General features: G+C 44.5%; 1 protein-coding gene across 16 annotated transcripts in view; it reads left to right on the forward strand.

Annotated features, from left to right (window-relative positions):
- IQSEC2 (IQ motif and Sec7 domain ArfGEF 2) overlaps positions 1-26,182 on the forward strand; it is a 162,768-nt gene that overhangs the window by 76,599 nt on the left and 59,987 nt on the right. The window contains exon 1 of one of the 16 annotated variants that reach the window (XM_061614017.1): positions 18,017-18,070. The exons of the other annotated variants lie outside the window; for them this stretch is intronic. Coding sequence (XP_061470001.1) covers positions 18,045-18,070 — 26 coding nt within the window. The 5' untranslated portion in view covers positions 18,017-18,044. Of the gene's footprint in view, positions 1-18,016; positions 18,071-26,182 lie in introns of those variants that run through there. 16 annotated transcript variants of the gene reach the window in all.

Here is a 26,182-nt window from a genome sequence, read left to right on the forward strand (position 1 = left end):
TCTGGAGGCACTAACTGTGGTTAAGGGTTATATCTGCATTGACCCTAAAAATGGTTATACCTAAGTAGGATTTCTGTCTTAAACAGAGTTTGCAAGCTTGTTTCAAAACCCTATTAAGAGGGGAACCCTGGTTAGCATTGTCTGTTGTTAAGGTTGATAGACACTTTAAACCTTAACCATGGCCAAAGATGGTATGATAAGGGTGTGATCCCATGGCCCAATCTTTATCTTCTAGTACTAGTTAGGACATCAGGAACATTATACCTATACCTGTCCTCTGTCATAGACTGAGGCCCAAACTACTGTTACGAGGAATGTGTGGCATCTGCCAGCCTACATCTCCACAATAACATTTAGTTAAACAAGACAAATGGCATGTCATCATGCTCAATTTTCCCTTGCAATTGTTACCAGGGGCACTTGGGTTGGAGATGTGCATCAGCAATGGCTCTGCATGCCTCATATTGCGTAGGCTTAAAAAAAGTTTACTAGTTCATACAACATAGGAAACAATATACATGTAGAAGAGGTGGAGCAGAAGAAAAAGTGTTGAACTCTGCTGGTTAAAGAAGTACTGATTACCTTTCATGATGAGTTTCCATCCATATCCTCCTGTTTTCTACACATTTGAACTGTATGTTTTCAGATTTCCCCCTCCCACAACCATGAGGGCTAGATGTTTGCTTGTTTATTTTTTTAAATGAAAGCTCAGATTCTCAGGTTTCCACAAGTACTGGATTCTGGTAAGCCATACAGGACACTTTGCTGTGCAACTTGTGGGCCTTGGCAGATTTCTAAAACCATCTTTTCCCACAACTTTCTCTTGCCACAGAAATATGGCATTCTGCAAATTGTGTAAACCGCACTGAACTCCCACCCTTACCCCCCTGATGCAGTTGGTGTGCATAAGGAATGTAGCTAGCACTGCCTGCCATACAGCAGTTGTGCAAAACAGGTGCAAACTTAATGAATTGCACCATTTCAGGTATGCAAAAGCGATGATGACTTGTCTGATCTCATCAGTTCTGACTGTGTAAAGTGCATGCTGCGCCAGTTTCCAGGTATGCAAAATTGGGTGTGTACTGCAATGTGTGCTCTCTTTGTTAACCTGCCTCTGTCCTCACTCACCTCCCCTGCCCTCAGATGGGTCTGCAAAATGAGTGATTTACTCACTGTTGGACCTTGGGTGTGTAGTATGAGACTTTGCACTGCCACTCCATGCAAAACAAGTGTGCCTTGCACACCGAGGGACGGCTGTATGTATGTATGTATGTATTTATTTATTTATTAAATTTATTAGTCGCCCGCCTGGCTGGTTATCCAGCCACTCTGGGCGACGTACAACATGAAAACATACAAATTGCATTAGAGCATTAAATATCTCAAACAATGGTAATAAATAATAACGATAACGATAATCTTACAATGCAGCCATAAAGAACACACTGAGGAGCCGCTTGGTCCTGCACTAGCCACAGAACAGCCATTTGCCAGTCAGTCCTGGAAATATGCTTGCATATACTTGTGCAAACAGGTGCTGTGGGGAGGGAGGCTGGGGAGAAAAGCTCCTCCTCCCTCCCCATGGAGCATGTCAGGAATGCAAGGTGATCCATCTTTGGGGTGATTCCCCCTCTGTCTGATCCCCTCTTTGCTCAGCTCCTCCTATTTCCCTGCCAGGTGTGGGCTGTTCCATATCGATGCGTGCTGCTTGACGAAGCCCATTGCTCCATGTTCCCCCACCCTTAACTTGTCTCTGTAAATAAGCAACAAGAGAGTCTTTATACAAATACTCTTGTGTATAAAAATGTCGGTCAATAAATCCAAGGCTTCTGTCTTCTCTGAACCAAACAATAAAGAAAAGAAGAATTAAATGGTTCCTCTTGACTTACTGCTGCCTCTCTTCACTTCTCACATTTTCTGCAAGGTGTACAAATGAAGTAGAAGTTGGGCTGCTGCTTCAGAGGCTGTGGGTGGGGCTGGAGGATCAGAAGGGGGGGCTGTACTATAGGAAGAAAGCTGGACAGGATCTGGAAGGCAGGTGGCTCATTCCACTTAAGCACTTATGTTGGGTTGGCTATACTTTGTCGTGCTGAAGACCCATTTCCACAAGGCTTTTATTTTCGTCCAAATTAGGGTATGCACAACAGCTGCCTGCCCAAAGGTTTGCTTATTCTTATTTTTCCCCTAGTGTCCTTGCCCCCATTGGGGTTTTCAACAGATTTTTATACTGCCCTGCACTTGTTGGGCCCGGCTATGTCGTGTTTCCTGGACCACTTTCTTATAGAACTGTTGGTGTATAAAATGTAAACTGGTGACAGTGGTGTGCCTCTGTGTTTGTGCTGTAACCTGTCCACTAGTAGGTGCGCAAAAGAAGTTACTTGGATAGCGTGAGAGTGCAAAAACAAGTGTGTCTTACACACTGAGGAAGTCTGCAGCCATTGACTTGTTCATTCCAGCTCCCTTCCAATGGATGGAGAGAGAGGGACTGCAATATAAACTCCTGCTTCACTGCAACAGTGGCATTTGAGGGCTGTGCGAGACTAAGTTATCTTTATATGTTCAGTACACTTTGGGGAGCCACAGTCATTGCTTTCGTTTAGATCAGGCATTCCAAAATCTTTCCTTAGAGCTTTTCTACACAGTCAGTTTCTTGCCTAAATGTGACTTTCATTTCTCATTTGTTGTGGGCATCTGGGAAGAGGAGGAGGCTACTCCATGTTATCCTCAAGAGAAAAGACTCAGAAATGGACAAAAGAAATCACATCATTTCAAAGTAACAAAACATATGCAATGGTGAGCAATTTACTACCTAGACAGTCAATAACCATTGACCTTTCTCGCTCATATCTAATTATTATAGAAAAATTTGAGCACCAGGAATGAACATGAATTCCATAAAAATAAAGCCCATAATTCAGTTGACTTTCTCTTCCAATTGCAAACTCTCTGGACAAGTGGCAACAGACAAATGCTTAGTGGAGTGCTGGTTCCCTCACTGCCCATTTTGCAGTTATCCTAATCATATCCTGAGCATATTGAATATGCCAGATAGATGTGAAGACTAATGTGTCATATCAGAATGTTAAAACACAGATTAAACCCTCATATGTTAAAGATTGATCTAAGGTAGGTATTCAGTTTTGGTGGCTTCCTCCTTTGACTGTTTGCTGGATCTCAACCATTACATGCTATACAGATATAATTATCATTGTTTGCATCCTGGGTAGACCCTAATCCAGCAACAACTGGAGGGCACCAGGTGGGGGAAGGCTGCCCTAGGGACATAACAGCAGCAGGTTTGAGAGTGGGGTACACTAGGGACATGGAAATTCCTGCTCACTGAAGATGCAGCTAGGACTTGAGTATCTTCAGTGGACTCTACTCCACTCATTCAAATAGGTCACTCGAGTGAGCAATTTTTGTGTCCAAATGAGCAAAAGGGACCTCTGTCTTAACTAGCTTTGAATCAGAGAGATTGCCCAGGGCTACAGAGTGTGCCCCAAACTCAGTTAGAGCCTGAACCCTTTGCTCTCCAGGTCTACCTTATCCACTTGACCATGCTATATTTATGAATTTGCATCCAGCTATGAATTCTAGATTGGGACATTCTAGAAGAGGAATTACAGACTTATGCTAAAGAGTCAGTTTTTAGTCCAGTTCCAGGGCTGGCTGGGATCTCATGCCAGGAAGTGACAGGGCCTGTTTGGTATGAAATGGGTTTTAACTGAGAGGCAGAGATGGTACAGGCAAAGCAGCGACACATGGGCAGGATGGAGCCAGTTCACCCAACGCCTTTGGTATGCTGCTGTTTTACTTTTGTTCTCCCAGGAACTGAAGCCTGAAACACACCTTGCTCTGTAGGAAGCAGTGGGGGTGGGGGTGGGGAGAGAGAAATAGGTGATGCCATCAGTTTGCAAGGTGAAGTAACTCCAGGCGCGTGCTTACCTGCCACCCAGGTGTTCTCTGCTGCTGAGCTACTTCCACTGTTTAGGTAAGCAGGTTGTAACTCTTTGGAACAGAGACATTTTCAGACTTTGTCTGAGCAACCCAGAGGTGGATGTTCTGACTGGCAGAAGTCCCGGGGATCTCCTGGGATCAAAGGAAACAGTGGTGGAAGTGGATTTGTAAAAAAAAACAAAAACTGTCTCCCATTTGACACTTACCACCCATCAGTCAATTTAACAATGGTTGGGAGGAAGTGAAATAAGTGGGAGGGGGGCATAGGATGGTGATGGGGCTGCAGCCAGGGTACCCTCCACTATGCCTTGACCCAGCTCTGGCAGAGAAACACCGTCTCCTGGCAGCATTCCATATTGCATTTTAATTGCCATTTGTATGTATTTATTTAATTGCAGCCCCCCCCCATCCTAGGAGGCCTAGGCTTCTTTTAATCCCATTTTGGGGTTGGGATTCTTATTCCCTATTCTCCTGCCATGAAGAGGTTACTGAGGTTAGGGATCCTATAGTTTTAATAATGGTGCAGAAAGCAGAATTTTGGTAGATGCCTCTTGCAAGGAGAAATGTTCCCCCAGCTAAGATTCTACAGAACTTTGAAAACTGGCAACTTTACTCCAGGTTTTTTTTTTTTTTGCAATATTTTCTCCCACCTCACAACAGTTTGAGAACTTAATTCATTGAAAATCCAATGTAGAACTGAACTTTCTATCTCCTTTAGATTTGCTCACCCCTGCTCCGGGAATGAGAGCCCCCAACCTGAGGCTGCCTATTTTATTTTTTGTTTAATTGTATTTTTTTAAAAACTTACCTAGCGTTCTGGGTGTATCTTTGCAGGCGTAACACCAGATGGCAGCAAAATTCCAGTTCTGATCCCCCTTCCCCCTGCTGGGACGAATGAGTTGTTTTTCTCCCCCCTCCCCGACCCTTCTGGCTGTTAAGGCCTGGCATTTCAGGGAGAGATGGGCAAAAGTGGGTGCTAAGGAGTGGGGGTGGGGTGGGGAGACTGAGTTTTCTCCCTGATGTGGGGATTTCAGCTGGGATAGTATGGGTGGGATGGGGTTGGAACTTGTGGCTTTTGAATCCTGGGTTGTGTTCACAGTGCTGGACAGTGAGCCTGTGGTTAAATTGGGGAAACACAAAGCCAAGACATCTTTTTTCTGCCTTTGTATATAGATATCCTCCTGTTTTCACTTTTGAGCCTGTTTCCCTCTGAATAAATAGTGGTTTTGCTGTTCTGTGAGGAGCCAACAATATAACAGATGCTAAAAGTTATATAATGAGACAGAATTTCAGCATGTGCAGCTTTTTTGAACTGTTACATGACAATTGGCATCTGCCTTCTCCACAACCCCTCCAATTCAACAATTCTCCCTTCTCCGCAACCCTGAAACTAGAGAAGCCTTCCTGTCCCTTTGTATCTGGTCATTGTGGATTCTGCTGGAATCTAACCATCTCCATTCCGTCGCTCCCTGTTACGTTAGAATGGATCAGAGGTGGGAAGTTGTGGTGGCATGGTGGCTTACAGCTGTATCTTTGGACAGGGGTAGGCATGACCACCCAGTTCCATGCATGTTTGTCCTGCTTTTTAGATTGTAAGCCTGCAGGCAGGGACTCTCTGGTACTAACTGATTGCATGTAAGCCACTCTGGGAGCCTTTTTGGCTGAAGATTGGGTACAAACACAATAATAATTATTATAATCATGTGTATGTGTTATGTGCCTTCAAGTCGATTACGACTTATGGCGACCCTATGAATCGGCCACCTCCAATAGCATTTGTTATAAACCACCCTGTTCAGATCTGGTAAGTTCAGGTCTGTGGCTTCCTTTATGGAATGAATCCATCTCTTGTTTGGCCTTCCTCTTTTTCTACTCCCTTCTGTTTTCCCCAGCATTATTATCTTTTCTAATGAATCATGTCTTCTCATTATGTGTCCAAAGTATGATAACCTCAGTTTCATCATTTTAGCTTCTAATGATAGTTCTGGTTTAATTTGTTCTAACACCCAATTATTTGTCGGTTTCGCAGTCCATGGTATCTGCAAAGCTCTCCTCCAGCACCACATTTCAAATGAGTTTATTTTTCTCTTTTCCACTTTTTTCACTGTTCAACTTTCACATCCATACATAGAGATTGGGAATACCATGCTCTGAATGATCCTGACTTTGCTGTTCAGTGATACATCTTTGCATTTGTACAATATTTGTACAATGTAATTCCCTCCTTCAGTATATGCCTGCATGCATTCCTGTACTCTCAGAGATCCTCAGTTTTAAACATAGAGAAGAGATGCAGTTTCACATTCTCTGTCAGCTTAGTTCTTGTTAAATTGAAAGTAAGGAATGACAGGGACCGAGGGGGTGAGAGACGTGAATGAGGCAGCATCTCCCTACCTGTAATATCAGTGAGTAAGATAGACTCTTGCTGTATGGCTGGTCTCCCTGCAGTTTCTTGCACTGACCAAAGCTGGGTGATGAATCCGCAGATGACATTCCTTAGGTTGCAGGTTCAGAATCCATTGTAGGTTAAGTCTGCCTAACATGATCTCATAGGAGAGCCAGTGTGGCATAGTGGTTAAGGTGTTGGACTAGGACCTGGGAGACCACGGTTTGAATTCCCACACAACCATGAAACTCACTGGGTGACCTTGGGCCAGTTACTGCCTCTCAGCCTCATGAAAACCCTATTCATAGGGTCGCCATAAGTCGGAATCGACTTGAAGGCAGTACATTTACATTTGACATGATCTCATAGGCTAGTTTCATAGGCTTTAGTAATTGAGTTGGGCCTTGTTCAGTGGATCATCTAGTTGCATCCCCTAGCTTTCCTATGAAATTAAAGTGTACAGCCTGGAACATTGCTGATTCTGAAGGAGTGGAAGGTTTGGTCCTTCTTGAATCTAAATCTAATGAAAATTGGAAGGGACAGCTGAAGAGGAGGTTGTATCTGCCCTAAAAACCAACTGTGCCAACAGATATGCTGTTCTCAAAGTTAGAAAACACTGTATTTAAATAATTGTGTAAGCCAACACTTCATACACACACATTCCTAACATAATTGTTTTTAGAGCTGAAAACTGAAGACATTTCTTTTTCACCAAGCCTTTTAAGTAGAGATCTTATCCTAGTCTGCCTCTGTACTGGAATTGTTTAAAGATTTTTTTAGAGTTTTGTCACTTGTTTGCTGCCCTGGGCTCCTTCTGGGAAAAAGAGCAGGATGTAAATTTAATTAATTAAATAATTAAATACATAATAAACACAGATATTCAGAATTTGCAGTTTTGCCATTCACATTTCAAATGTGATTTTTTTTTAACTACAAGATTTATACTTTTGGCATCACTTGACTGCTTTGTCTTGTTTTCAGCAGGCTTCAAAAATGAAATCTCTTCAGCTGTTGTTTCTTAGATACGAAGTACTATTTTATGTCAGCTATCAAATTCTGTTAAATTATTACCAGTCTCATATTAAATATCAAAATAAAATAACAAAGGCACTCAAACCCAGAAATCAAATATTCAAAGACTACCCTGCAAATATTCAATATCAAAATCTAGTTTGTCATGTCATTCAAACCTGGGCTTGTGGTTTGTTTCCTCCAAATGAGCCATGAGCAGTATGCCTAGGGCAAATCTTGGTTGCTGTTTATGGTTTGTTTTTCCCAAACATAGTACGGGTTTGGATGACATGACCAGCCAGACTCTGGTTTGTCTCATCTGTGGCGTGGCAGCAGGAGTGCAAGGAAGGAGCACCATGGGAACTTTCTTATTAAAACCATAGTTTGTTTTAAACCATGGGTTAATGTGCCTCCATGGCGCAGAATGGTAAGCGGCGGTAACGCAGCCAAAAGCTCTGCTCACGGCCGGAGTTCGATTCCAACAGAAGGAGGAAGTTGAATCTCCGGTAAAAGGGGTCGAGGTCCACTCAGTCTTCCATCCATCCGTGGTCGGTAAAATGAGTACCCAGCATATGCTGGGGGATAAAGAAAGGCCGGGGAAGGAACTGGCAATCCCACCCCATATATACGGTCTGCCTAGTAAACGTTGCAAGACGTCACCCTAAGAGTCAGAAACGACTCGCACTACAAGTGCGGGGACACCTTTACCTTTTTAATGTGCAAACCAGGCCACACAGAAAGAAGCACCCTTGCTTTCCCTTTCATGCTGACATTTGCCTCTCTTCTACGTTTTAGGCTTTTTATTGCCAATATACAGTGACTAGTTGGTATTTACATAATGCTTTTTCTAAGTGCTCAGGTTAATGTACATGACAATCCTGTAAGGTAGGCCTGGTGTTGTTATTATAGTATTACTGATGGGAGATAACAGTGGCTTGCCTGAAGGCCAAACTAGACATGATGGCAGCAGCCACATTTGTTTGTTCACATATTCGCCTATAAATCGTCATCGAAAGGTGTGCATGGGTGACTGGAACCATGGTGATGCTGTATGGGAATGGGGGAGAATTCACCCACATGCCTTTTGTGATGTTAAAACATTGTCCCCTGCTATATATGGGGCAGAAACATGTACAAACAAATGTGACTGGCACCATCATTTCTAGTTCGGTCCAAACACGTACACATTCCCCAGTGATGATGATGATGATTTTATTACTTGTAAGGAAATTCTGGCTTGTCTTTCTGTAGTAGGGATATCAGCACAATAATGATGATCTGAACGGAGCTGGGGGAGGCTTCCAGCTTACGGTTTATGCTCTTAAACACTATGCTGCAGGTGGGCACAAGTATGACAAGGATACAAAGCTGATGTTAACTGCCTGGATCTCACCCCATTCCTCAGCTGGCATTGAGGTGCTGCCCGTCTGCTCTCCCATTTTGACCCACTTCCCACGGCCCTGGTTATAAAAAGATCCCTGGTGACAGGGGAAACACAGCTCTTCTGTTGCCAAGCAACCCTGCCCTGTGACTGCAGAAGGGAACAGCAGGCATGCTCACTTGCGCAGGCCCCCTTGGATGTGTTGGGACCCTCTGCCTGCCCTGCCAAGGGTGGAGAGAAAGAGACAATGCACAGGACACGTGCATTTTTTTTCTGTGTGTGATTGTACACTGTAGATCTCCATGTGCATATGGGCAGTCATAGCACTTGAAGATGGGTTTGCAATTCTAGACTTGCCCAGACACATGATGACCAGCCCTTGCCAGCACATTGGCAGGACACAAATGTGTGTCTTCCCCCTCACTGCTTTGAGGGCTGCTTCTCACTTGACATTTATACTTGGATACAGAAACCAGGTACAAAATAGTGCTTGCCTCGCAGCAGTTGTGAACAGCACCCATGCAATTAAATACTTCACTGTTGGGAAAGAATTAGGCCTCAGCTTCAGCCTATTTCCCTGAAAAAGCAAGAGTTTTAAATATATATGTGACATTTACAGCTGATGCGAGGCACAAGCATTTTGTACTTGGATCCAAAAGAAATAAGTACCTGGTCTACATCTCACCTTCATTTATTTGATTGTTTGCCACCTGCCCAGACCCAAAAGCTTTGGTGGGGGTATATAACAATATTTTAAAATGTGCACATTTATGGGTCTGCCTGGGTAAGCTTAAGGGGATGCCCCTGATTTAGGTTAGATGCCTTGACGGTATCATTTGTTAATCTATCTAATGCATTTCTATGATTCCTAAACTGCCATTCACCAAAGGGCAAGTTATACATCTGTACAATTAAAACATCAAAATACACAATAAAATAAACTAATTAAAATATAAAATAAAAATAAAAAATTCTTCCATTTAAAACAATCCAGACAATTAGTTCATAGTATTGGAGGCAATATATGTCTCAGTCTTCTGGGCCCAGGCATTTATTTATTTATTAGGACTTTTATATATTTATTTATTTACTGTATTTTATACCGCCCCATAGCCAAAGCTCTCTGGGCGGTTTACAATAACTAAAAACATTAAAAACAAATATACAAATTTAAAAACACATCTTTTAAAAACAATTTAAAACACATGCTAAAATGCCTGGGAGAAGAGGAAAGTCTTGACCTGGCACCAAAAAGATAACAGTGTTGGCGCCAGGCTCACCTCATCAGCCACATCATTCCATAATTTGAGGGCCATCACTGAGAAGGCCCTCTCCCTTGTTACCAGACTCCCAGCTTCCCTCGGAGTAGGCACCCAGTGGAGGGCCTTTGATGTTGAGCGTAGTGTACGGGTGGGTTCGTATCAGGAGAGGCGTTCCATCAGGTATTGTGATCCCAAGCCATGTAAGGCTTTATAGGTTAAAGAAAAGGGAGGAGCCCAGAATGCCAAAAAATGGGAAAGTCAAAAACTGTATCTTCAAAATAATATTTATTGTATAAACAATATTAGAATATGCCCAACGCGTTTCAGCCCAATCAGGGCTTTCATCAGGGGATATTGATTAGTTCTGGAAATTTTTTCTTATATTAAAGCAAATTAACTGCAAACACTTATGAGAACCAACATAGAAATACTATGCCGAGTAATGTTCCCCAAGCACCACCTTCTGGAGGTGACCCACCAAGTTGGAGCAGAACCACCACCATGCAGTCCCTCCCTCTCCCAACTCAGCCAGTCTCCCCAGAAGGATACCATGGTCGATGGTATCGAAAGCCGCTGAGAGATCAAGAAGAATCAACAGAGTCACACTCCCCCTGTCTCTCTTCTGACAAAGGTCATCATACAGGGCGACCAAGGCTGTTTCTGTGCCAAAACCAGGCCTGAAACCCAACTGAAATGGATCCAGATAATTGGTCTCATCCAAGAGTGTCTGGAGCTGGCCTGCAACCACTCGTTCCAGGACCTTGCCCAGGAATGGAACATTTGCTACGGCCTATAGTTATTTAGATTTTCTGGCTTCAGGGAGGGTCTCTTCAGGAGTGGTCCCACTTTTCCCTCAAAAGCTCAAGGTGGCGTACCTTTTGAGGTAAGTTAGGCTGAGGGGCAGTGACTGGCTCAAGGTCACCCAATGAGTTTCCTGGCTGAGTGGGAATTTGAACCCTAGTTTCCAGATTCTGGTCCAATACTCTTCTAACCGCTACACCACACTGGTTCTCTTCAGGCTTTTACAGGTGATTCCAGCTCTTTGAAAGATGCTCAAAAGACAATTCAAAGTCAGTGCAAACACTGAAGGTACTCTTGAATGATTGTTAACACATACCAGTGATTTCTGTGTCTACATATTAACATAAGAACATAAGAAGAGCCTGCTGGATCAGGCCAGTGGCCCATCTAGTCCAGCATCCTGTTCTCACAGTGGCCAACCAGGTGCCTGGGGGAAGCCCGCAAGCAGGACCCGAGTGCAAGAACACTCTCCCCTCCTGAGGCTTCCGGCAACTGGTTTTCAGAAGCATGCTGCCTCTGACTAGGGTGGCACAGCACAGCCATCATGGCTAGTAGCCATTGATAGCCCTGTCCTCCATGAATTTGTCTAATCTTCTTTTAAAGCCATCCAAGCTGGTGGCCATTACTGCATCTTGTGGGAGCAAATTCCATAGTTTAACTATGCGCTGAGTAAAGAAGTACTTCCTTTTGTCTGTCCTGAATCTTCCAACATTCAGCTTCTTTGAATGTCCACGAGTTCTAGTATTATGAGAGAGGGAGAAGAACTTTTCTCTATCCACTTTCTCAATGCCATGCATAATTTTATACACTTCTATCATGTCTCCTCTGACCCGCCTTTTCTCTAAACTAAAAAGCCCCAAATGCTGCAACCTTTCCTCGTAAGGGAGTCGCTCCATCCCCTTGATCATTCTGGTTGCCCTCTTCTGAACCTTTTCCAACTCTAGAATATCCTTTTTGAGATGAGGCGACCAGAACTGTACACAGTATTCCAAATGCGGCCGCACCATAGATTTATACAACAGCATTATGATATCGGCTGTTTTATTTTCAATACCTTTCCTAATTATTGCTAGCATGGAATTTGCCTTTTTCACAGCTGCCACACACTGGGTCGACATTTTCATCGTGCTGTCCACTACAACCCCGAGGTCTCTCTCCTGGTCGGTCACCGCCAGTTCAGACCCCATGAGCGTATATGTGAAATTCAGATTTTTTGCTCCAATATGCATAATTTTACACTTGTTTATATTGAATTGCATTTGCCATTTTTCCACCCATTCACTCAGTATGGAGAGGTCTTTTTGGAGCTCTTCGCAATCCCTTTTTGTTTTAACAACCCTGAACAATTTAGTGTCATCAGCAAACTTGGCCACTTCACTGCTCACTCCTAATTCTAGGTCATTAATGAACAAGTTGAAAAGTACAGGTCCCAATACCGATCCTTGAGGGACTCCACTTTCTACAGCCCTCCATTGGGAGAACTGTCCGTTTATTCCTACTCTCTGCTTTCTGCTTCTTAACCAATTTCTTATCCACAAGAGGACCTCTCCTCTTATTCCATGACTGCTAAGCTTCCTCAGAAGCCTTTGGTGAGGTACCTTGTCAAACGCTTTTTGAAAGTCTAAGTACACTATGTCCACTGGATCACCTCGATCTATATGCTTGTTGACACTCTCAAAGAATTCTAATAGGTTACTGAGACAGGACTTTCCCTTGCAGAAGCCATGCTGGCTCTGCTTCAGCAAGGCTTGTTCTTCTATGTGCTTAGTTAATCTAGCTTTAATAATACTTTCTACCAGTTTTCCAGGGACAGAAGTTAAGCTAACTGGCCTGTAATTTCCGGGATCCCCTCTGGATCCCTTTTTGAAGATTGGCGTTACATTTGCCACTTTCCAGTCCTCAGGCACGGAGGAGGACCCGAGGGACAAGTTACATAATTTAGTTAGCAGATCAGCAATTTCACCTTTGAGTTCTTTGAGAACTCTCGGGTGGATGCCATCCGGGCCCGGTGATTTGTCAGTTTTTATATTGTCCATTAAGCTTAGAACTTCCTCTCTCGTTACCACTATTTGTCTTAGTTCCTCAGAATCCCTTCCTGCAAATGTTAGTTCAGGTTCAGGGATCTGCCCTATATCTTCCACTGTGAAGACAGATGCAAAGAATTTATTTAGCTTCTCTGCAATCTCCTTATCGTTCTTTAGTACACCTTTGACTCCCTTATCATCCAAGGGTCCAATTGTCTCCCTAGATGGTCTCCTGCTTTGAATGTATTTATAGAATTTTTTGTTGTTGGTTTTTATGTTCTTATATTCACCTTCAGTTTGTATATGCACATGCTTAATATTAATGCTGCACCACAATCAATTTTCCATGATTGATTGAATATTACATTTGTACCCCCACACTTTATCTCAAGAACTTGAGCAGCTTGCATGCCATTATTTTTTAAAATATAATTTTATTATATATCACTTATGAAATCTGTGTAAATGGCATTTTACAGGTATGACTTTATGCTGAAGGGGGTTGCAATCTAAAATATGCCCCAGAGAACAGCAGATATAGGAGGAAAATGGAGGCATGGATAGGCAGGGGGAAAAGATGTGATGATTTCAGTTATGTATACTTAAGAATAAAGTATAAGGACTCTGGGGCATGTAGGTATTTTACAGGGCCAGATCCACTTAGCTTTAGCAGTGGGGAGTCAATTATTATTTTACAGATTGCAGAGGTAGTGAATTGCCACACAGTGCATCCATGACAGAGGCTGGGCTTGAATTCAGGTCTCTGTTTCCCAGACTTAACTTCACTTTCATCCTTGCATGCATCTAGACTGACAGAGATGCATATTCGCAAGCAAGCAGCAAATGGATAAACCCTCCATTCTGTGGGAAAGAGCAAGCTGAATCTGTTTTGGCATTTCTTTTCACCTACTCTCTGAATGGGTGGCATATCTACACCACAAATACATATCTGTTTTCTACAGTTTAACTGACACAGTTTCCAAAGAATCCTGGGAACTGTTGTTTGGTGAGGATGTTGAGAATTCTGCATGGGAGACCTCTAACAACCTTCATTGAACTACAGTTCCCAGAATTCCCCGAGTTGAGGAAATAACTATTAATTCAGTTTAAATCTGTTATGTAGATGTGCTGTTTTGTGTCCAGCTTTGCTGAGTGGCTGTGCCTAAGCTATTTTCTTCCAAGGGACGAAGTGCATCTTCAAGAATAGATAAAGTATCTGTATCAATATATTTCTGTCTCTACACCTGGGCAGGTGGGTCTCAGGATGGGGAGAGTGTAGGATGGCTGTGGGTCCTACTTTACAGGGGTTGGTCTTCTATTTGAAAGTGTCTTCTTTTTTGAAGGGCTGTGCAATTTAAAGATAAATACCCATATGAAGGGAGAGCATGGGCCTTGAAGTTGCCCATCAATAGTGAGCATTTGGACACTTCCCCAGGATGTAGAGATGTAGTGTAGTTCTCTGTAAATAACAGTAGTTATTTCTACATGTTTATATATGTTTGTGTGTGTATGCATATTTTATTCAAATCTGTGCCCTCCTTTGTCCTCTTATTTAGTGTTGTATTTCTCCTTTTTTTGTGTGATGTGCAAGTGGCCACTTTAGGAAATGGTTTTTTATACACACAGTTGTCTTCTTCCTCCCTACTCCACTCTCCAAAGATGAAACTATCCAGCACCAAGGAAAGGTTCCTACGTACTTGCCATATAGAGTACGACCGGGATCTCATCTCAATCATAGAATCATAGAATAATAATGTTGGAAGGGTTCTATAAGGCCATCAAGACCAACCCACTGCTCAGTGCAAGAATCCATCTTAAAGCATACCCAACAGGTGGCTGTCCAGCTGCCTCTTGAATGCCTCCAGTGTTGGAGAGCCCACCACCTCCCTAGGTAATCGGTTCTGTTGTCATACCGCTCTAACAGTTCAGACGTTTTTCCTGATGTTCAGCTGAAATCTGGCTTCCTGCAACTTGAGCCTATTGTTCCGTGTCCTGCACTCTGGGATGATCAAGAAGAGATCTCGGCCCTCCTGTGTGTAACAACCTTTCATGTACTTGAAGAGTGCTATCATATCTCCCCTCAGTCTTCTCTTCTCAAGGCTAAACATGTCCAGTTCTTTCAGTCTCTCATCATAGGGCTTTGTTTCCAGTCCTCTGATCATCCTTGTTGCCCTCCTCTGAACCTGTTCTAGTTTGTCTGCATCCTTCTTAAAGTGCAGTGTCCAGAACTGGACGCAGTACTCAAGATGAGGCCTAACCTGTGCCAAAGAGAGGGGAACTAATACTTCCACACAGAGCCTATGGCAATCCCGTTGCTGCTAGTTCAGGCTGGCTTGCCATACGGGTGGCATGGCAACCATAGTGCAAAACCAACAGTAGCATCCAACTCCCAAACTGTGAGGTACTCCCCCCCATTTATGTTATTAGCATTTATATAGTGCTTTTAAAGTGCTTAACATACATTATCTCAATAATCTTTGAACAACTCTTTTTATCATCTCCATATTGCAGGTAGTAAGCTAAGGCTGGGTGATACTGGCTTGCCTAAGTCCACCTGATGAGTTCATAGTAGCGGCATAAGCACATAAGAGTCCTGCTGAATCCTGCTCCTCACAGTGGCTCACCAGATGCCCATGGAAAGTCCACAAGCAAGGCATGAGCACACTAGCCCTCTCCTACACATCTTCTCCAGCAACTGATTTTTAGAGACATACTGCCTCTGATCCTGGAAGTTGGCAGTATAGTCATCACGGCTAGTAGCTATTCATAGCCTTATCATTCATGAATTTGTCTAATCTCCTACAACTTGTGGCACTGAAATCCCTAGTTTGACTGTGCACTGTGTGAAGAAGCCTGTCCTGAATCTCCTATCGTTCAGCTTCATCAAATGACTCTAGGTTCTTGTATTACGAGAGTGGGAGAAGCCGAGGGTGAAACTAGATGTGATGGCAGTAGATCTGTGTGTTTAATCATGAATCTGTCCCAGACATGTAGAAAGAGGTGGTGGCGAGTGTCCATTTTTAGCAGCAAAAGGGGTGAATGGGTGAGGAGGGAAGAACGATGAGGTTAACATGAGAAGGATGCTGTTAACTGCTGCAAGAGGGCTAGAATTCAAGAAAAGCCAGTTGGAAATGCAGTTAGCAGGGCCCTGGGGAGCTCAGCTGCAGCCTGAGCATAGGTGTTGTGGGAGGGGAGACACAGCTCCCTCTCTCTCCGCTGGCAGTCGCCATTCAGGACAGCAGCTGCTGCGGGGTGTCTCTGGATCATTACCCACTCACACAGAGCTGGAGATCGGGGGAACAACTAAGGCCCTAGAGAGCTCAGGCACTTCATCAAAGGACTCTGGGAGCTTGGCTCTGCGCAGAGAATTCTGGGGGGAAATTTCCACTGCAAAAGACTCTGGGAGCTGTTGCAGGCTGCACGGCTGAAACTTGGTTCCATTGTGCCTGCTGGGTCCTGGATGGGGGTGGAGTGAGAATGATTTCTCCTGGCACAGCCAAGGAAAGACATCTTTCACTCCTCCCATGCCACCACAAGTAGTTTGCTTGCTGTAGCCTGGCATCAGCCCAATCCTGGACTCTGGATGTGGTGATACTGCATCTCAGTGAGGACCCAGAGGTATCTATCCTTCCCAGTATCTCAGCATGGCTCATGGGGAGAGAGGGGAGCACTGGCTTAAAAGAAATGAAGTAGACCTCAACTAAGATGCTGTCGGGAGGCATGGGCAGGATAGGACTCAGAAGTGGGCTCTGTGATTAGGTTGGAAGGTTAGGAGAAACACTTGTCTTCTGTCTTCTTTGCCTAAAAATAGTACTTGAAATGCATTATTTGGTTTATTGCATATCTAGCCTGTTCTATTCCTGGGAGTGGGTTTATAGCATGTGTCACCCCTTTCATTCTCCCAATGTCATTATGAAGTAGCTTACTGTTGTTCCCATTTTTCAGATAGAGAAGTGATGCTAAAGAGCTAGAGGCTGACCTGAGGCCCAGTAAATAACACTGGCCTCTGGGGCCACACAGATTTTCTGTTGGGTGCCTGTTGCTCATCCATCCCATTACAGAGGCAGCTGCACTTCCATGTGTGATTCTGCTTGTGCTAAGGCAGGCCAGTCCTAACATGAATCAAATGTCAGTCTGTCAGGGTATAGATTCTGGATGGTATTAAAGGCAAGAGAGAGAAAGAGAGATAGATCTGATCCCTGGATAGACACAATCCACCAGGAAATTGGCCTGTGCAAGTTTCACTGAAGTGTATCAGAGCTGCACAGGAAAATGGCGGTTCTTAGATTGGCCATGCATGTGGGATTTTGGTGCTGATATTGAAGGAGGAAGCCACTAGCCCTCATCCTTTGTGTGGCAAGAGGTTGTGCCTGTAGGCCTTTTAATGAGCATGACAGGTGTGAAGGGAGGACAGGTCAAGAAGACAAGGGACAAGAAGAACAAGTCCTGTCTTATCTCGGGGAGGAAATGATGACTCAAGAAGAGAGGAACTGCCTGGGGGATGTGTGGTTTCCTTCTCAACTATGACAGGAATGTACTCAGGTGGGGGACACATGTCTTGGTGTCTGCTGGTTCTACAGGCTGCTCCAGTCCCTGCAGGGGACACTCCTAGGGTGCCTCTCAGATGTCTTGTCCACCTCGAAGCTTGCTGAAGTGGCTCCATCCTGAGCCCAGGATCTAAATTTGATCAAAAACTATTTGGATCTAGGGCAGAGACATCACAACGCTGAATTCTAAGTGAAGGCAGAATCTCTCACTATCATTGATGTCTACGAAGTTAGTAACACTGTTATGAGAACATTCTGTCATGGAGGTTTCATCCATATGAGATGCAACAACAGAGCCATGCAGGAAAACTTTGCGGTGGCATGGCTCTGGGTCAGTTAGCAATGAGTGAGGATTTCTACCTCAGGCACCAAAAGTTAGCAGTTGCACAATGCTCCTTGTGATTATTGGGAAGAACATGTAAAGGGTTAGGCTATGTGCTGACTTTGTATTCAAGGGAATAGGGTGGCAGGGGGAGAACTGAAGAGGAACTGGAAAGAGGAAGCGGTCAGACAGGAAGAGAACACTCAGCTGCATCTTGGGTGGGGAGTCCCAGTTGGAAACCACCACCCCTGACATGCTGAACTGAAGACTGCGACAAAGCCATGTCCATGGTGGAGGTGAGAAGAATGAGGCAGTGAAATTAGAGTGAGGAGCGGCTATGCTGAGGCGTCTTGATGAATGGCTGGCAATTTGGAATGAGGTGGTTTTGCTGTTGTTTCATTAGCAGAGGTGGTGCCTATGTGACAGCTTCCTGCTGCTTCTGTGTTGGCAATAGACAGGAAGTGTAGGAAGCAGCTAGTTTCCAGGACCCGCAAAAGCAAGGGGAAATTGCAGCTGCTGCCTCCGTTTCAAGCCTATAATGGGCCCAAGCCCAGAGACTGCTGTTAGCAAGGGGCTAAAGACTGCACTTCTTAATCTGCCTAGGGAAGATAATGTGCCTGCCAGGCTGGAATGGGCATGGGAGACCTTTGTGCTCACCTTTCAACCAGATAGGTGCCATTCTCTATGAATAATGAGTGAGAGGTCCCCCAAAAGTCCCCCAGCATAGTCACTCCTGGGTTATGCTGCATTTCATGTGGGGTGCACTGGGTGGGTTGGAAGAAATGAAAGACAGACTTGTGCTGCTTCCCATATGTCCAGTGTGCCCTGTGCAAAGCCGTGTACATGCACACCCCCATTTTGCATGTCTTCCCTATTTACCCATACACCCTTTGGCAGCCACCTTACATTTAAAAAAATTACACAGCAGTGTGTGTTAATGTTGAGCAGGTAGGCACTTTCTGCATTGGAAGCTGGTTATAAGTGGCTGGAACTGCTGCTGTTGCACCAAAGACTTGATTCATGCAGGCCAGGTGGCCAGGATAACAACTTGTTCTTGGAAGCACAGTTACATGGAAAGAACTGTTGGATCATGAGAGTGGCATGTGAGAGTGTCTAGGATTGTGATAGTTGTTGCTGCCAGTTTTATGCTCACAGGTTACTGGAGTGTTGCAGGAAGCTGAAAACTCTTATTTTTTGTGCTATAATGGTTCGCCAAAAATGTCTTGGGCCACAAGTTTGGCTGATTAGATTTCATTGGGCTGGGGGCAAAGTTCAAAGGTCTGCTTGGTTATAATTGAAGTGAAGTATTTTGGGGCAGGGGGAATTTGAGAGCATTTCTTGTGATTACTGTACTTTTGTCTACCTCATAGTTATAACCATAGCAAAGTCATCAAGACAGAACAAACACATACCCAATTTTTAAAGAAGGAAATTTATTTGCATCTTTGGCATACTTACCTACACATAGGACTACTTAGTTGTTTATAACAATAGTCATTCAGAGCATGTAAGATGGTCAAGACATCAGTACTCTAGAACAGTGGTTCCCAACCTTTATGAGTATGGAACCCGCTCTGGAACCTCAAAATATTTTGTGACCCCCCACACATTAATTGTTGCTCCTCCTCCCCCTGCTACTCTGGTCATCACCACAATTTGCATACAGATGGAGAAACAGAGGCAAAAGAGAGAAATCTGCCTTGCAGGAAATTAATGCCAAATAAATATATAATAAATTTACACACACGATTCACACAAATCTATATGCAAAATCAAAATGGGAGCAAACTTGGGCGCCGGGGGGCAGTGAGTATGAATGTGCAGAGAGAGAGAGAGAAAGAGAGACACACATAATGCAAAGGAAGGGGCAGGGTTAGAGGGAGGAAAGGCATGTCAAGTTGTGGGTGGGGGAGAGGTTTGGTGGGTCAAAAGAAGGCAGCAAGTAAAAAGGCGGTGGCAGCTGGAAGTGGAGACAAGCAGCCATGTGGGAAGGAGGGCACTCAAGACATGAGGACAGGAAGGGGCAGGGAGGGTTGGAGTAAAATAGGCTGTGTGTCCATTCTAGGTGCTTTCTTTTTGGAGTGACCTGTGGTGGCAGTGAGACCTCCAAACAAATGCAAAGGGTCCCACTCCTCTTCATTCCCCCCTCCTGTCCCCTTGCACCAAAGGGAGGGTGTCCCAGAGGAGGGAAAAGAGGGAAGTAGACAGTGAACGCGAGAATCCTCCTCAACCACCACCTCTTTCTCTCCCTCTCTTTCTGAGGCAGAGGGGTGAGGAGTGACCTCTCCTTTTCTCTCCCTCCACCATCACCACCACTTTCCCCTTAGCCTGGTAGTGGCCTGTGTGGGGCTACAGGAAAATGCACCGGGAAGGGAGAGTGGGCTGCTGCCGCCGCCTGCCTCTTTCTGTGTCATTCACATTGCAGGAGTCTGGTGGGTTGTGGGAAGGGGTTGTGAGAAGGCCAGAGGACCCCCTACAAACATGCATACCTCCCACTCAGTACATATTCGCCGTCATGTCTGTGCGCTCTTTCTGCTATTGCTGCTGCTGCTGCTGCTGCTGCCACTGGTCCACACACAGCATGCAAAGGCTGGGGCTACCTTTCTCCCTAAGGGGTTAAGGTATTTTGAGCTCAGGAAGAGCAATCAGCAGCTGGTCTCCTTGAGGGGCGAGGTAAGGAGCAGGGAGTGAAAGTCACTCCTACTTACTGAGTTTATTTCAGCAGTCCTGTAGACTGAAAAAAAAAATCCTGTCTTGGCTCTTCATGCCCCCCCCCAATGACTTCCCAGCCCCTCTGGGGGTCATGGACCCCAGGTTGGGAACCACTGCCCTAGAAGATCAATTACATGTGACTAATACAATGGAGGAGTGGAAAATTCCCTTTTTGAAATGGTGCTCCTGTTGGGCTGGCACTGGCAAAATATGTAAGGGTGAGAAGGTACACAATGGAGGAGGGGGGGACTCACGTATGACTGAAATGGTGTGTTTGAAAAATGTTGGTCTCTCTCTGTGTGTGTGTTTATCTAGCTCCATAGCCAACGTTTTCAGGAATGCTCAGGGTTAGGGTTGCCAGGCTCAGGGCCTGAGGCTGATCCTGTATCTTTAAGAGAAGAGAAAATCCAGCCAAGTGCAGGTTTTTGTGCAACACTTTAATGGGAAAAACCACAAGGTGAAATTCTTCCTTCCCCCTGCACAACTTTTAAAGATACAGACCCTAATGATCACTTCAAAAAATAAGAGATCTTAAAATAAGTGATGGTCCTCTCTAAAGTAGTACACATAGCTGTCAAAGACTTGTCCCCCTGGGGTCCCTTGTCCTTAGTTCTCCAAGGGTGTGTGTGTCTTTGCTTCTGAGAACAGCCCCTCTCCTTTGGGCCACTGCTTCCCAGGTAACTCTCCCTCTTCCAGGAGTAATTACTTCCGTAGTAACTGCCACCACCCTCCTGGGTAGGTTCCTTTCTCTGAGGGAAGGGACCTCAGAGCCCAATGTGAATTCCAAGGGATTAACCCTCGTTAACTAACAGTAACAGTAGCATTCAGTAGCCAAGGACTAGATTTAGAATCCTCAGTTCCAAGCCAACACTTATAAAAGAGAATTTATTTAAATGTAAATGAGTTGGTATTTACAAAAGAGAGCAGCGGTTTGTTTCCTAAAAGATAATCACCCACAGATGGGTTACACGAGGCACATTGGCATGACAAAAGGTAAGAGGTTCAATACAGACTAAAGGGAAAATAAAGAACTTACTAGCTAGATCCCTGGTTCCTGCAAAAGACTTTCTCGCATGTCAGGCAGATTCAGTAGTTGGAAAATAGAGAACTCTTTTGGAAGTTTTTTCTTCCTTTTTTATGGAGTTTAACAGTCACCAAGGAGGGGGGAAAGCAAACAGTCATCTCCCACCTCTGCAGGGGTCTACTCCTTTGAAGCCTTTTTAGATAAGGAAACCATCCGGCCTCACCCAGGAGTTCTGATCTACACCCCCTTCTTCCTGACTTCTAATCCTAGGAAGCTGATAAGGATAATAGCTAGGGATCAGTTACATCCCCCTGCCCAGGTGCAAATTGCCTGCCTGACACTGAGTAGGGAGTCCTAGGTAATCATGGGCTCCCAGAATCCTCTCTGGTGGCCCATTTCAGCTTGACCAAAGTTAGCTATTCTTGACAATAGCCACTTTAAAGGTAAAGACAAATGTACTTGAACTGCATTCCTTACTGTGGGAGAAGAACAAGGTCTAGTGGTTTAGAGCAGGGGAAGGAGCTGGGAACCAGAGCTCCTGGGTTGCTTCCTTAGTCAAGACAGATACTAAGAGCTGGTTTGGCTGCACCAGTATGAGAGTAATTGTGCATGCAGTGTTTATATGGGAAAGAAACTATGGGCTATTTATGGTTTGTGCATGTGACTGATTATATGGCCTTTGTGAGTATGATGTGTGTTGGGTGTGGAAATGTTGGCATGTGGGTGACTGTTTGGGAGGTGTTCTCCTTGGCCAGTAGCTTCTGCAGGGTTAGGTTATCCCAGTCTATTCAGTCATGTCAGGTGAGTTTAGCAGGTGTTCACCCAACCAATAGATACCAGAGTGAGGCAAACTTCCCCAGCACAAGCAGGCCCAGCAGGAATGTTCTACAGGTAGTTATCCACAGCCCTTTGTGTTCTGTATCTCAAGCAGCAGAGAAGAAAAGAGGAAAAGGACCACCTGCACCTCCATGGCTGCTCCTTGTGACCTGATTTGCAGCTGCTGCCTTTTGTGGATTATAATACAAGGCTTCAGCTGGGTAAACTGGAATGATGGAACACACCAGGCTGAAGGTGGCAGGAAGAGAGATGTATATTAGAGTTGCAACCAAATTTTGTCTAAGTGACATTTAGGGATGATTTGGAGTAGGTGCAGGGAAGCTTTGGCCCTCCAGATGAGCACATTAAATCATAGTTTGTTTTAAACTATGGGTTATTGTGATGAGCAAACCTGGCCAGTTATGCAAAGCATTTTGAATTTTCAAAGTATTCTATCAACATAGTATTATTAATATTAACTCACAGAGCTAAGCACTGAAGAGTGTAAGATGTGTTGAATCAAACCAGTGGTCCATCTAGTACAGCATCCCCTTTCCAATGTGGCCACCCCACGGATTTTGGGAAATTCATAAACAGGACATGAAAGCAGCATCTTCCCCCCCCCCAATAGTTTGCCACCCAGCAACTTGTGTTCAGAGATACTCTGCCTCTGAACACTGGATGTTCCATATTTAATATAGGTTGATAAGCCTGACCGCTAGAAATGTATTCCATTTTTCTGTCAGATTTGTGTGCTTTTTTGTTTTGTTTAATGCAATTGGTGTGTCTCTCTGGTTTTGCATCTTGTATATGTGCCTTGGTGCTTTGTTGGTACGTACAGTGGAGTATGTTCAGTGAGGTGCATGTCTTTGCCTTGTCTTGCCTGACAATCGCACTATGTGCCTCTGATATTTTGTTGTGTATATTGTAGATGCATCTGTGAAACGTGCAGCCTTAGAGATTTGTGTGTGTGGTTTTGTTAGTAAGACTCTGCTGATGGTTGAGTCAATGTGTGCATATCTCTTCTGATGTTATTGTGTGTATGTCAGAAGGCATGTGTCTTTTATTTATCTGTGCTGGTGAGCATGTGTCAGTGTTTGTGTTGGCACCGGTGTGTGTCTGTATATATGTGAGAGAATAATATCCCTAGACACACCAGGGCTGACTATCCCCAACATGTGCACATTCCTACAGTCAATGTGACTTGAGAGGAATAGTGATGATCATCTCAACTCCAGCAGCAATTGGCATGGTAAGAAGAGTTAATTGGCACTGAAAACGTATTTATTGAGCAGCCTGACACCCCCTGTTTTTTTTCCTGGAGCCTTTCTGTGAGATAGCTATTTTGGAGCTGTTGCCATGACAATGGGCAGGCATGCCACAATTATGGCGACTCCAAATTGCTGTTCTATTTAGGGGTGCCATGGGGAGGGAAATACAGCACAGGTAATGTCTACTAAAAGAGAGGAATAAAAAACAACCACCTGAGATTTGATTCTAGGATCTGCTTCTCAGTATGGTCAACCTTGAGCTTAGGCATAAAAGGTGGGAGACCTGGCTCCCAGTTTCCACCAGATTCCATTCTCCTCACATGTGCTGGGGAACTGAAGCTGGGAGTCCCACGTTCCCTTCCCCTCTTGCTTTTCTCAAGATTCATCTGAATCTACAGCCAGAGTTTCCTAACCTCCACTCTCACATGGCCACTGCTTTGTGTCTCCATGTGCAGGAATGGGGGTGAGATGTAGAATATCCACTTCATGGACAGGGCTACAGCATCATCTGTGTTGTGGAAATATATGAAGGAAGGAAGAATGCCCTTTGTACAGAGAGAATTTCCACATCCTTGTCTAGTATTTCTTTTAGCTCATAGAGACATGCTTAACCTCCCACAGTCCAGCCCCAATGGGAGTAGTCTGTCTGTCCTTCTGGGCCACTTTTCCCACAAATCCAGGTTGCACACCCTCCCTCTTAAAGCTTTTGAGCATCTCCACTCCCATAACACCACTATGGTGATGATGGTACCCATCCTCCCCCACGTGGAATCCATAGCAACCCAGTATCTCATCCCCTCTGCTCATCCCCATGGCAACCACATCCAAGGCCTGCTCTGCCTCATCAATAATTTCCTAGCTGTGTTGTTGTTGTCATCAGATGTTTGAGGATAAGGAACAAAGGGAGATGGCAGCTGCAGTTCAATCACAGAAAAGGAGGGGAAAATATAGTCTCTGTGTGTTACACTTAAGTGGGGTAGAAGCATGGTGTAAAGACGGAGGAGATGGCAGTAGTTTGAGGGTTCCCTCTGCCCACTGTTTGCATATTTCCATAAGATGGAGAGAGCATTGGTTGTACATGTACAGTTTACCATGACGGGTTATTCTATAGTTTATTACTGTGTTTTTTAAGTTTGTGCAGGGGTTACATGTTGGATGTGTGTTACACATGTATAGTACGCTTGGATTTGCTTATAGCCTTCTGTGACTAAATAAATGGGTCATGTCTTAAGGTGCTCACAAATGAGTCTAACAGAAAAATGCAGTTTTCAGCAACACAATCCTATACATGTCTTCTTAGAACTAAGTCCCATTGAGTTCAGTGGGGCTTGCTCCCAACTAAGTATGTCTCCATCTGATATGCATTGTCAAGTTGATAATATGGTCTGACAGTTGTAGGAGTGATAGTTTCAGTGTGCATGTTACAAGCCAAGATAAAGTCAAAATCTGTTTGAATGTTTTTATCACTTTGTATATGTATGTACATAAATAATAATAATAATAATAATAATAATAATAATAATAATAATAATAAAATAAAATTTTATTTAGCAGACGCCCATCTGTCCGACTGAACGGACACTCTGGGCGACGTACAATATAAAATACAATATAAAACACAATCTGCTCATATACATAATCATCACATTATTAATATCATAACATCTCATCTGAAGACCATCTTACATTAATACAGTGTAAAACCTAACCCACCCCAGACATCCCATAGGCCTGCCTGAAGAGCAAGGTCTTCAAGGCTCGGCGAAAAGTCAACAGGGAGGGGGCATGCCGAAGGTCAAAGGGAAGTAAGTTCCAGAGGGTGGGGGCCACGATCGAAAAAGCCCTCTCTCTGGTCCACACCAACCTAGCTGTCTTAGTCGGTGGGACCGAGAGAAGGTCCTGTGAGGCTGATCTTGTTTGGCGGCATATTTGGTGATACTGGAGGCGCTCCTTCAGATAAACTGGGCCGGAACCGTATAGAGTTTTAAAGGTTAAAACCAACACCTTGAATTGGGCCCGGTATACAACTGGCAACCAGTGTAATTCAATCAACACTGGGGTGATATGATCGCGGCGGCGGGTCTGCTTTATTAAGCGTGCCGCCGCGTTTTGTACCAGCTGGAGTTTCCGGACCGTCTTCAAGGGTAACCCCACGTAGAGCGCATTACAGTAGTCTAATCGAGAGGAGATCAGGGCATGTATCACTCGTGGGAGCAGATGTATGGGAAGATAGGGTCGCAGCCTCTGTACTAGATGAAGTTGGTACCAAGCTGCCCGGCTCACTGCAGAAATCTGAGCCTCCATAGACAGCTGGGAGTCCAAGATGTCCCCGAGACTGCGGACCTGGTCCTTCAGGGGCAAACTCACCCCATTAAGTATCAGGTCAAAATCACCTAACTTTCCCTTGTCCCCCACTAGTAATACCTCAGTCTTATCGGGGTTCAGCCTCAGCCTGTTCTCTCCCATCCATCCACTTACGGACTGCAGGCACTTGGACAAGGTATCCACAGCCAACTCTGGTGAAGATTTAAATGAGAGATAGAGCTGCGTGTCATCCGCATATTGGTGACACTGCAGCCCAAAACTCCTGATGATGGCTCCCAGCGGTTTCATATAAATGTTAAATAGCATGGGAGAGAGGATAGAACCCTGTGGCACACCACAGTTG

The sequence above is a fragment of the Rhineura floridana genome, chromosome 3 (assembly GCF_030035675.1).
Source record: "Rhineura floridana isolate rRhiFlo1 chromosome 3, rRhiFlo1.hap2, whole genome shotgun sequence".
NCBI lineage: Eukaryota > Metazoa > Chordata > Lepidosauria > Squamata > Rhineuridae > Rhineura > Rhineura floridana.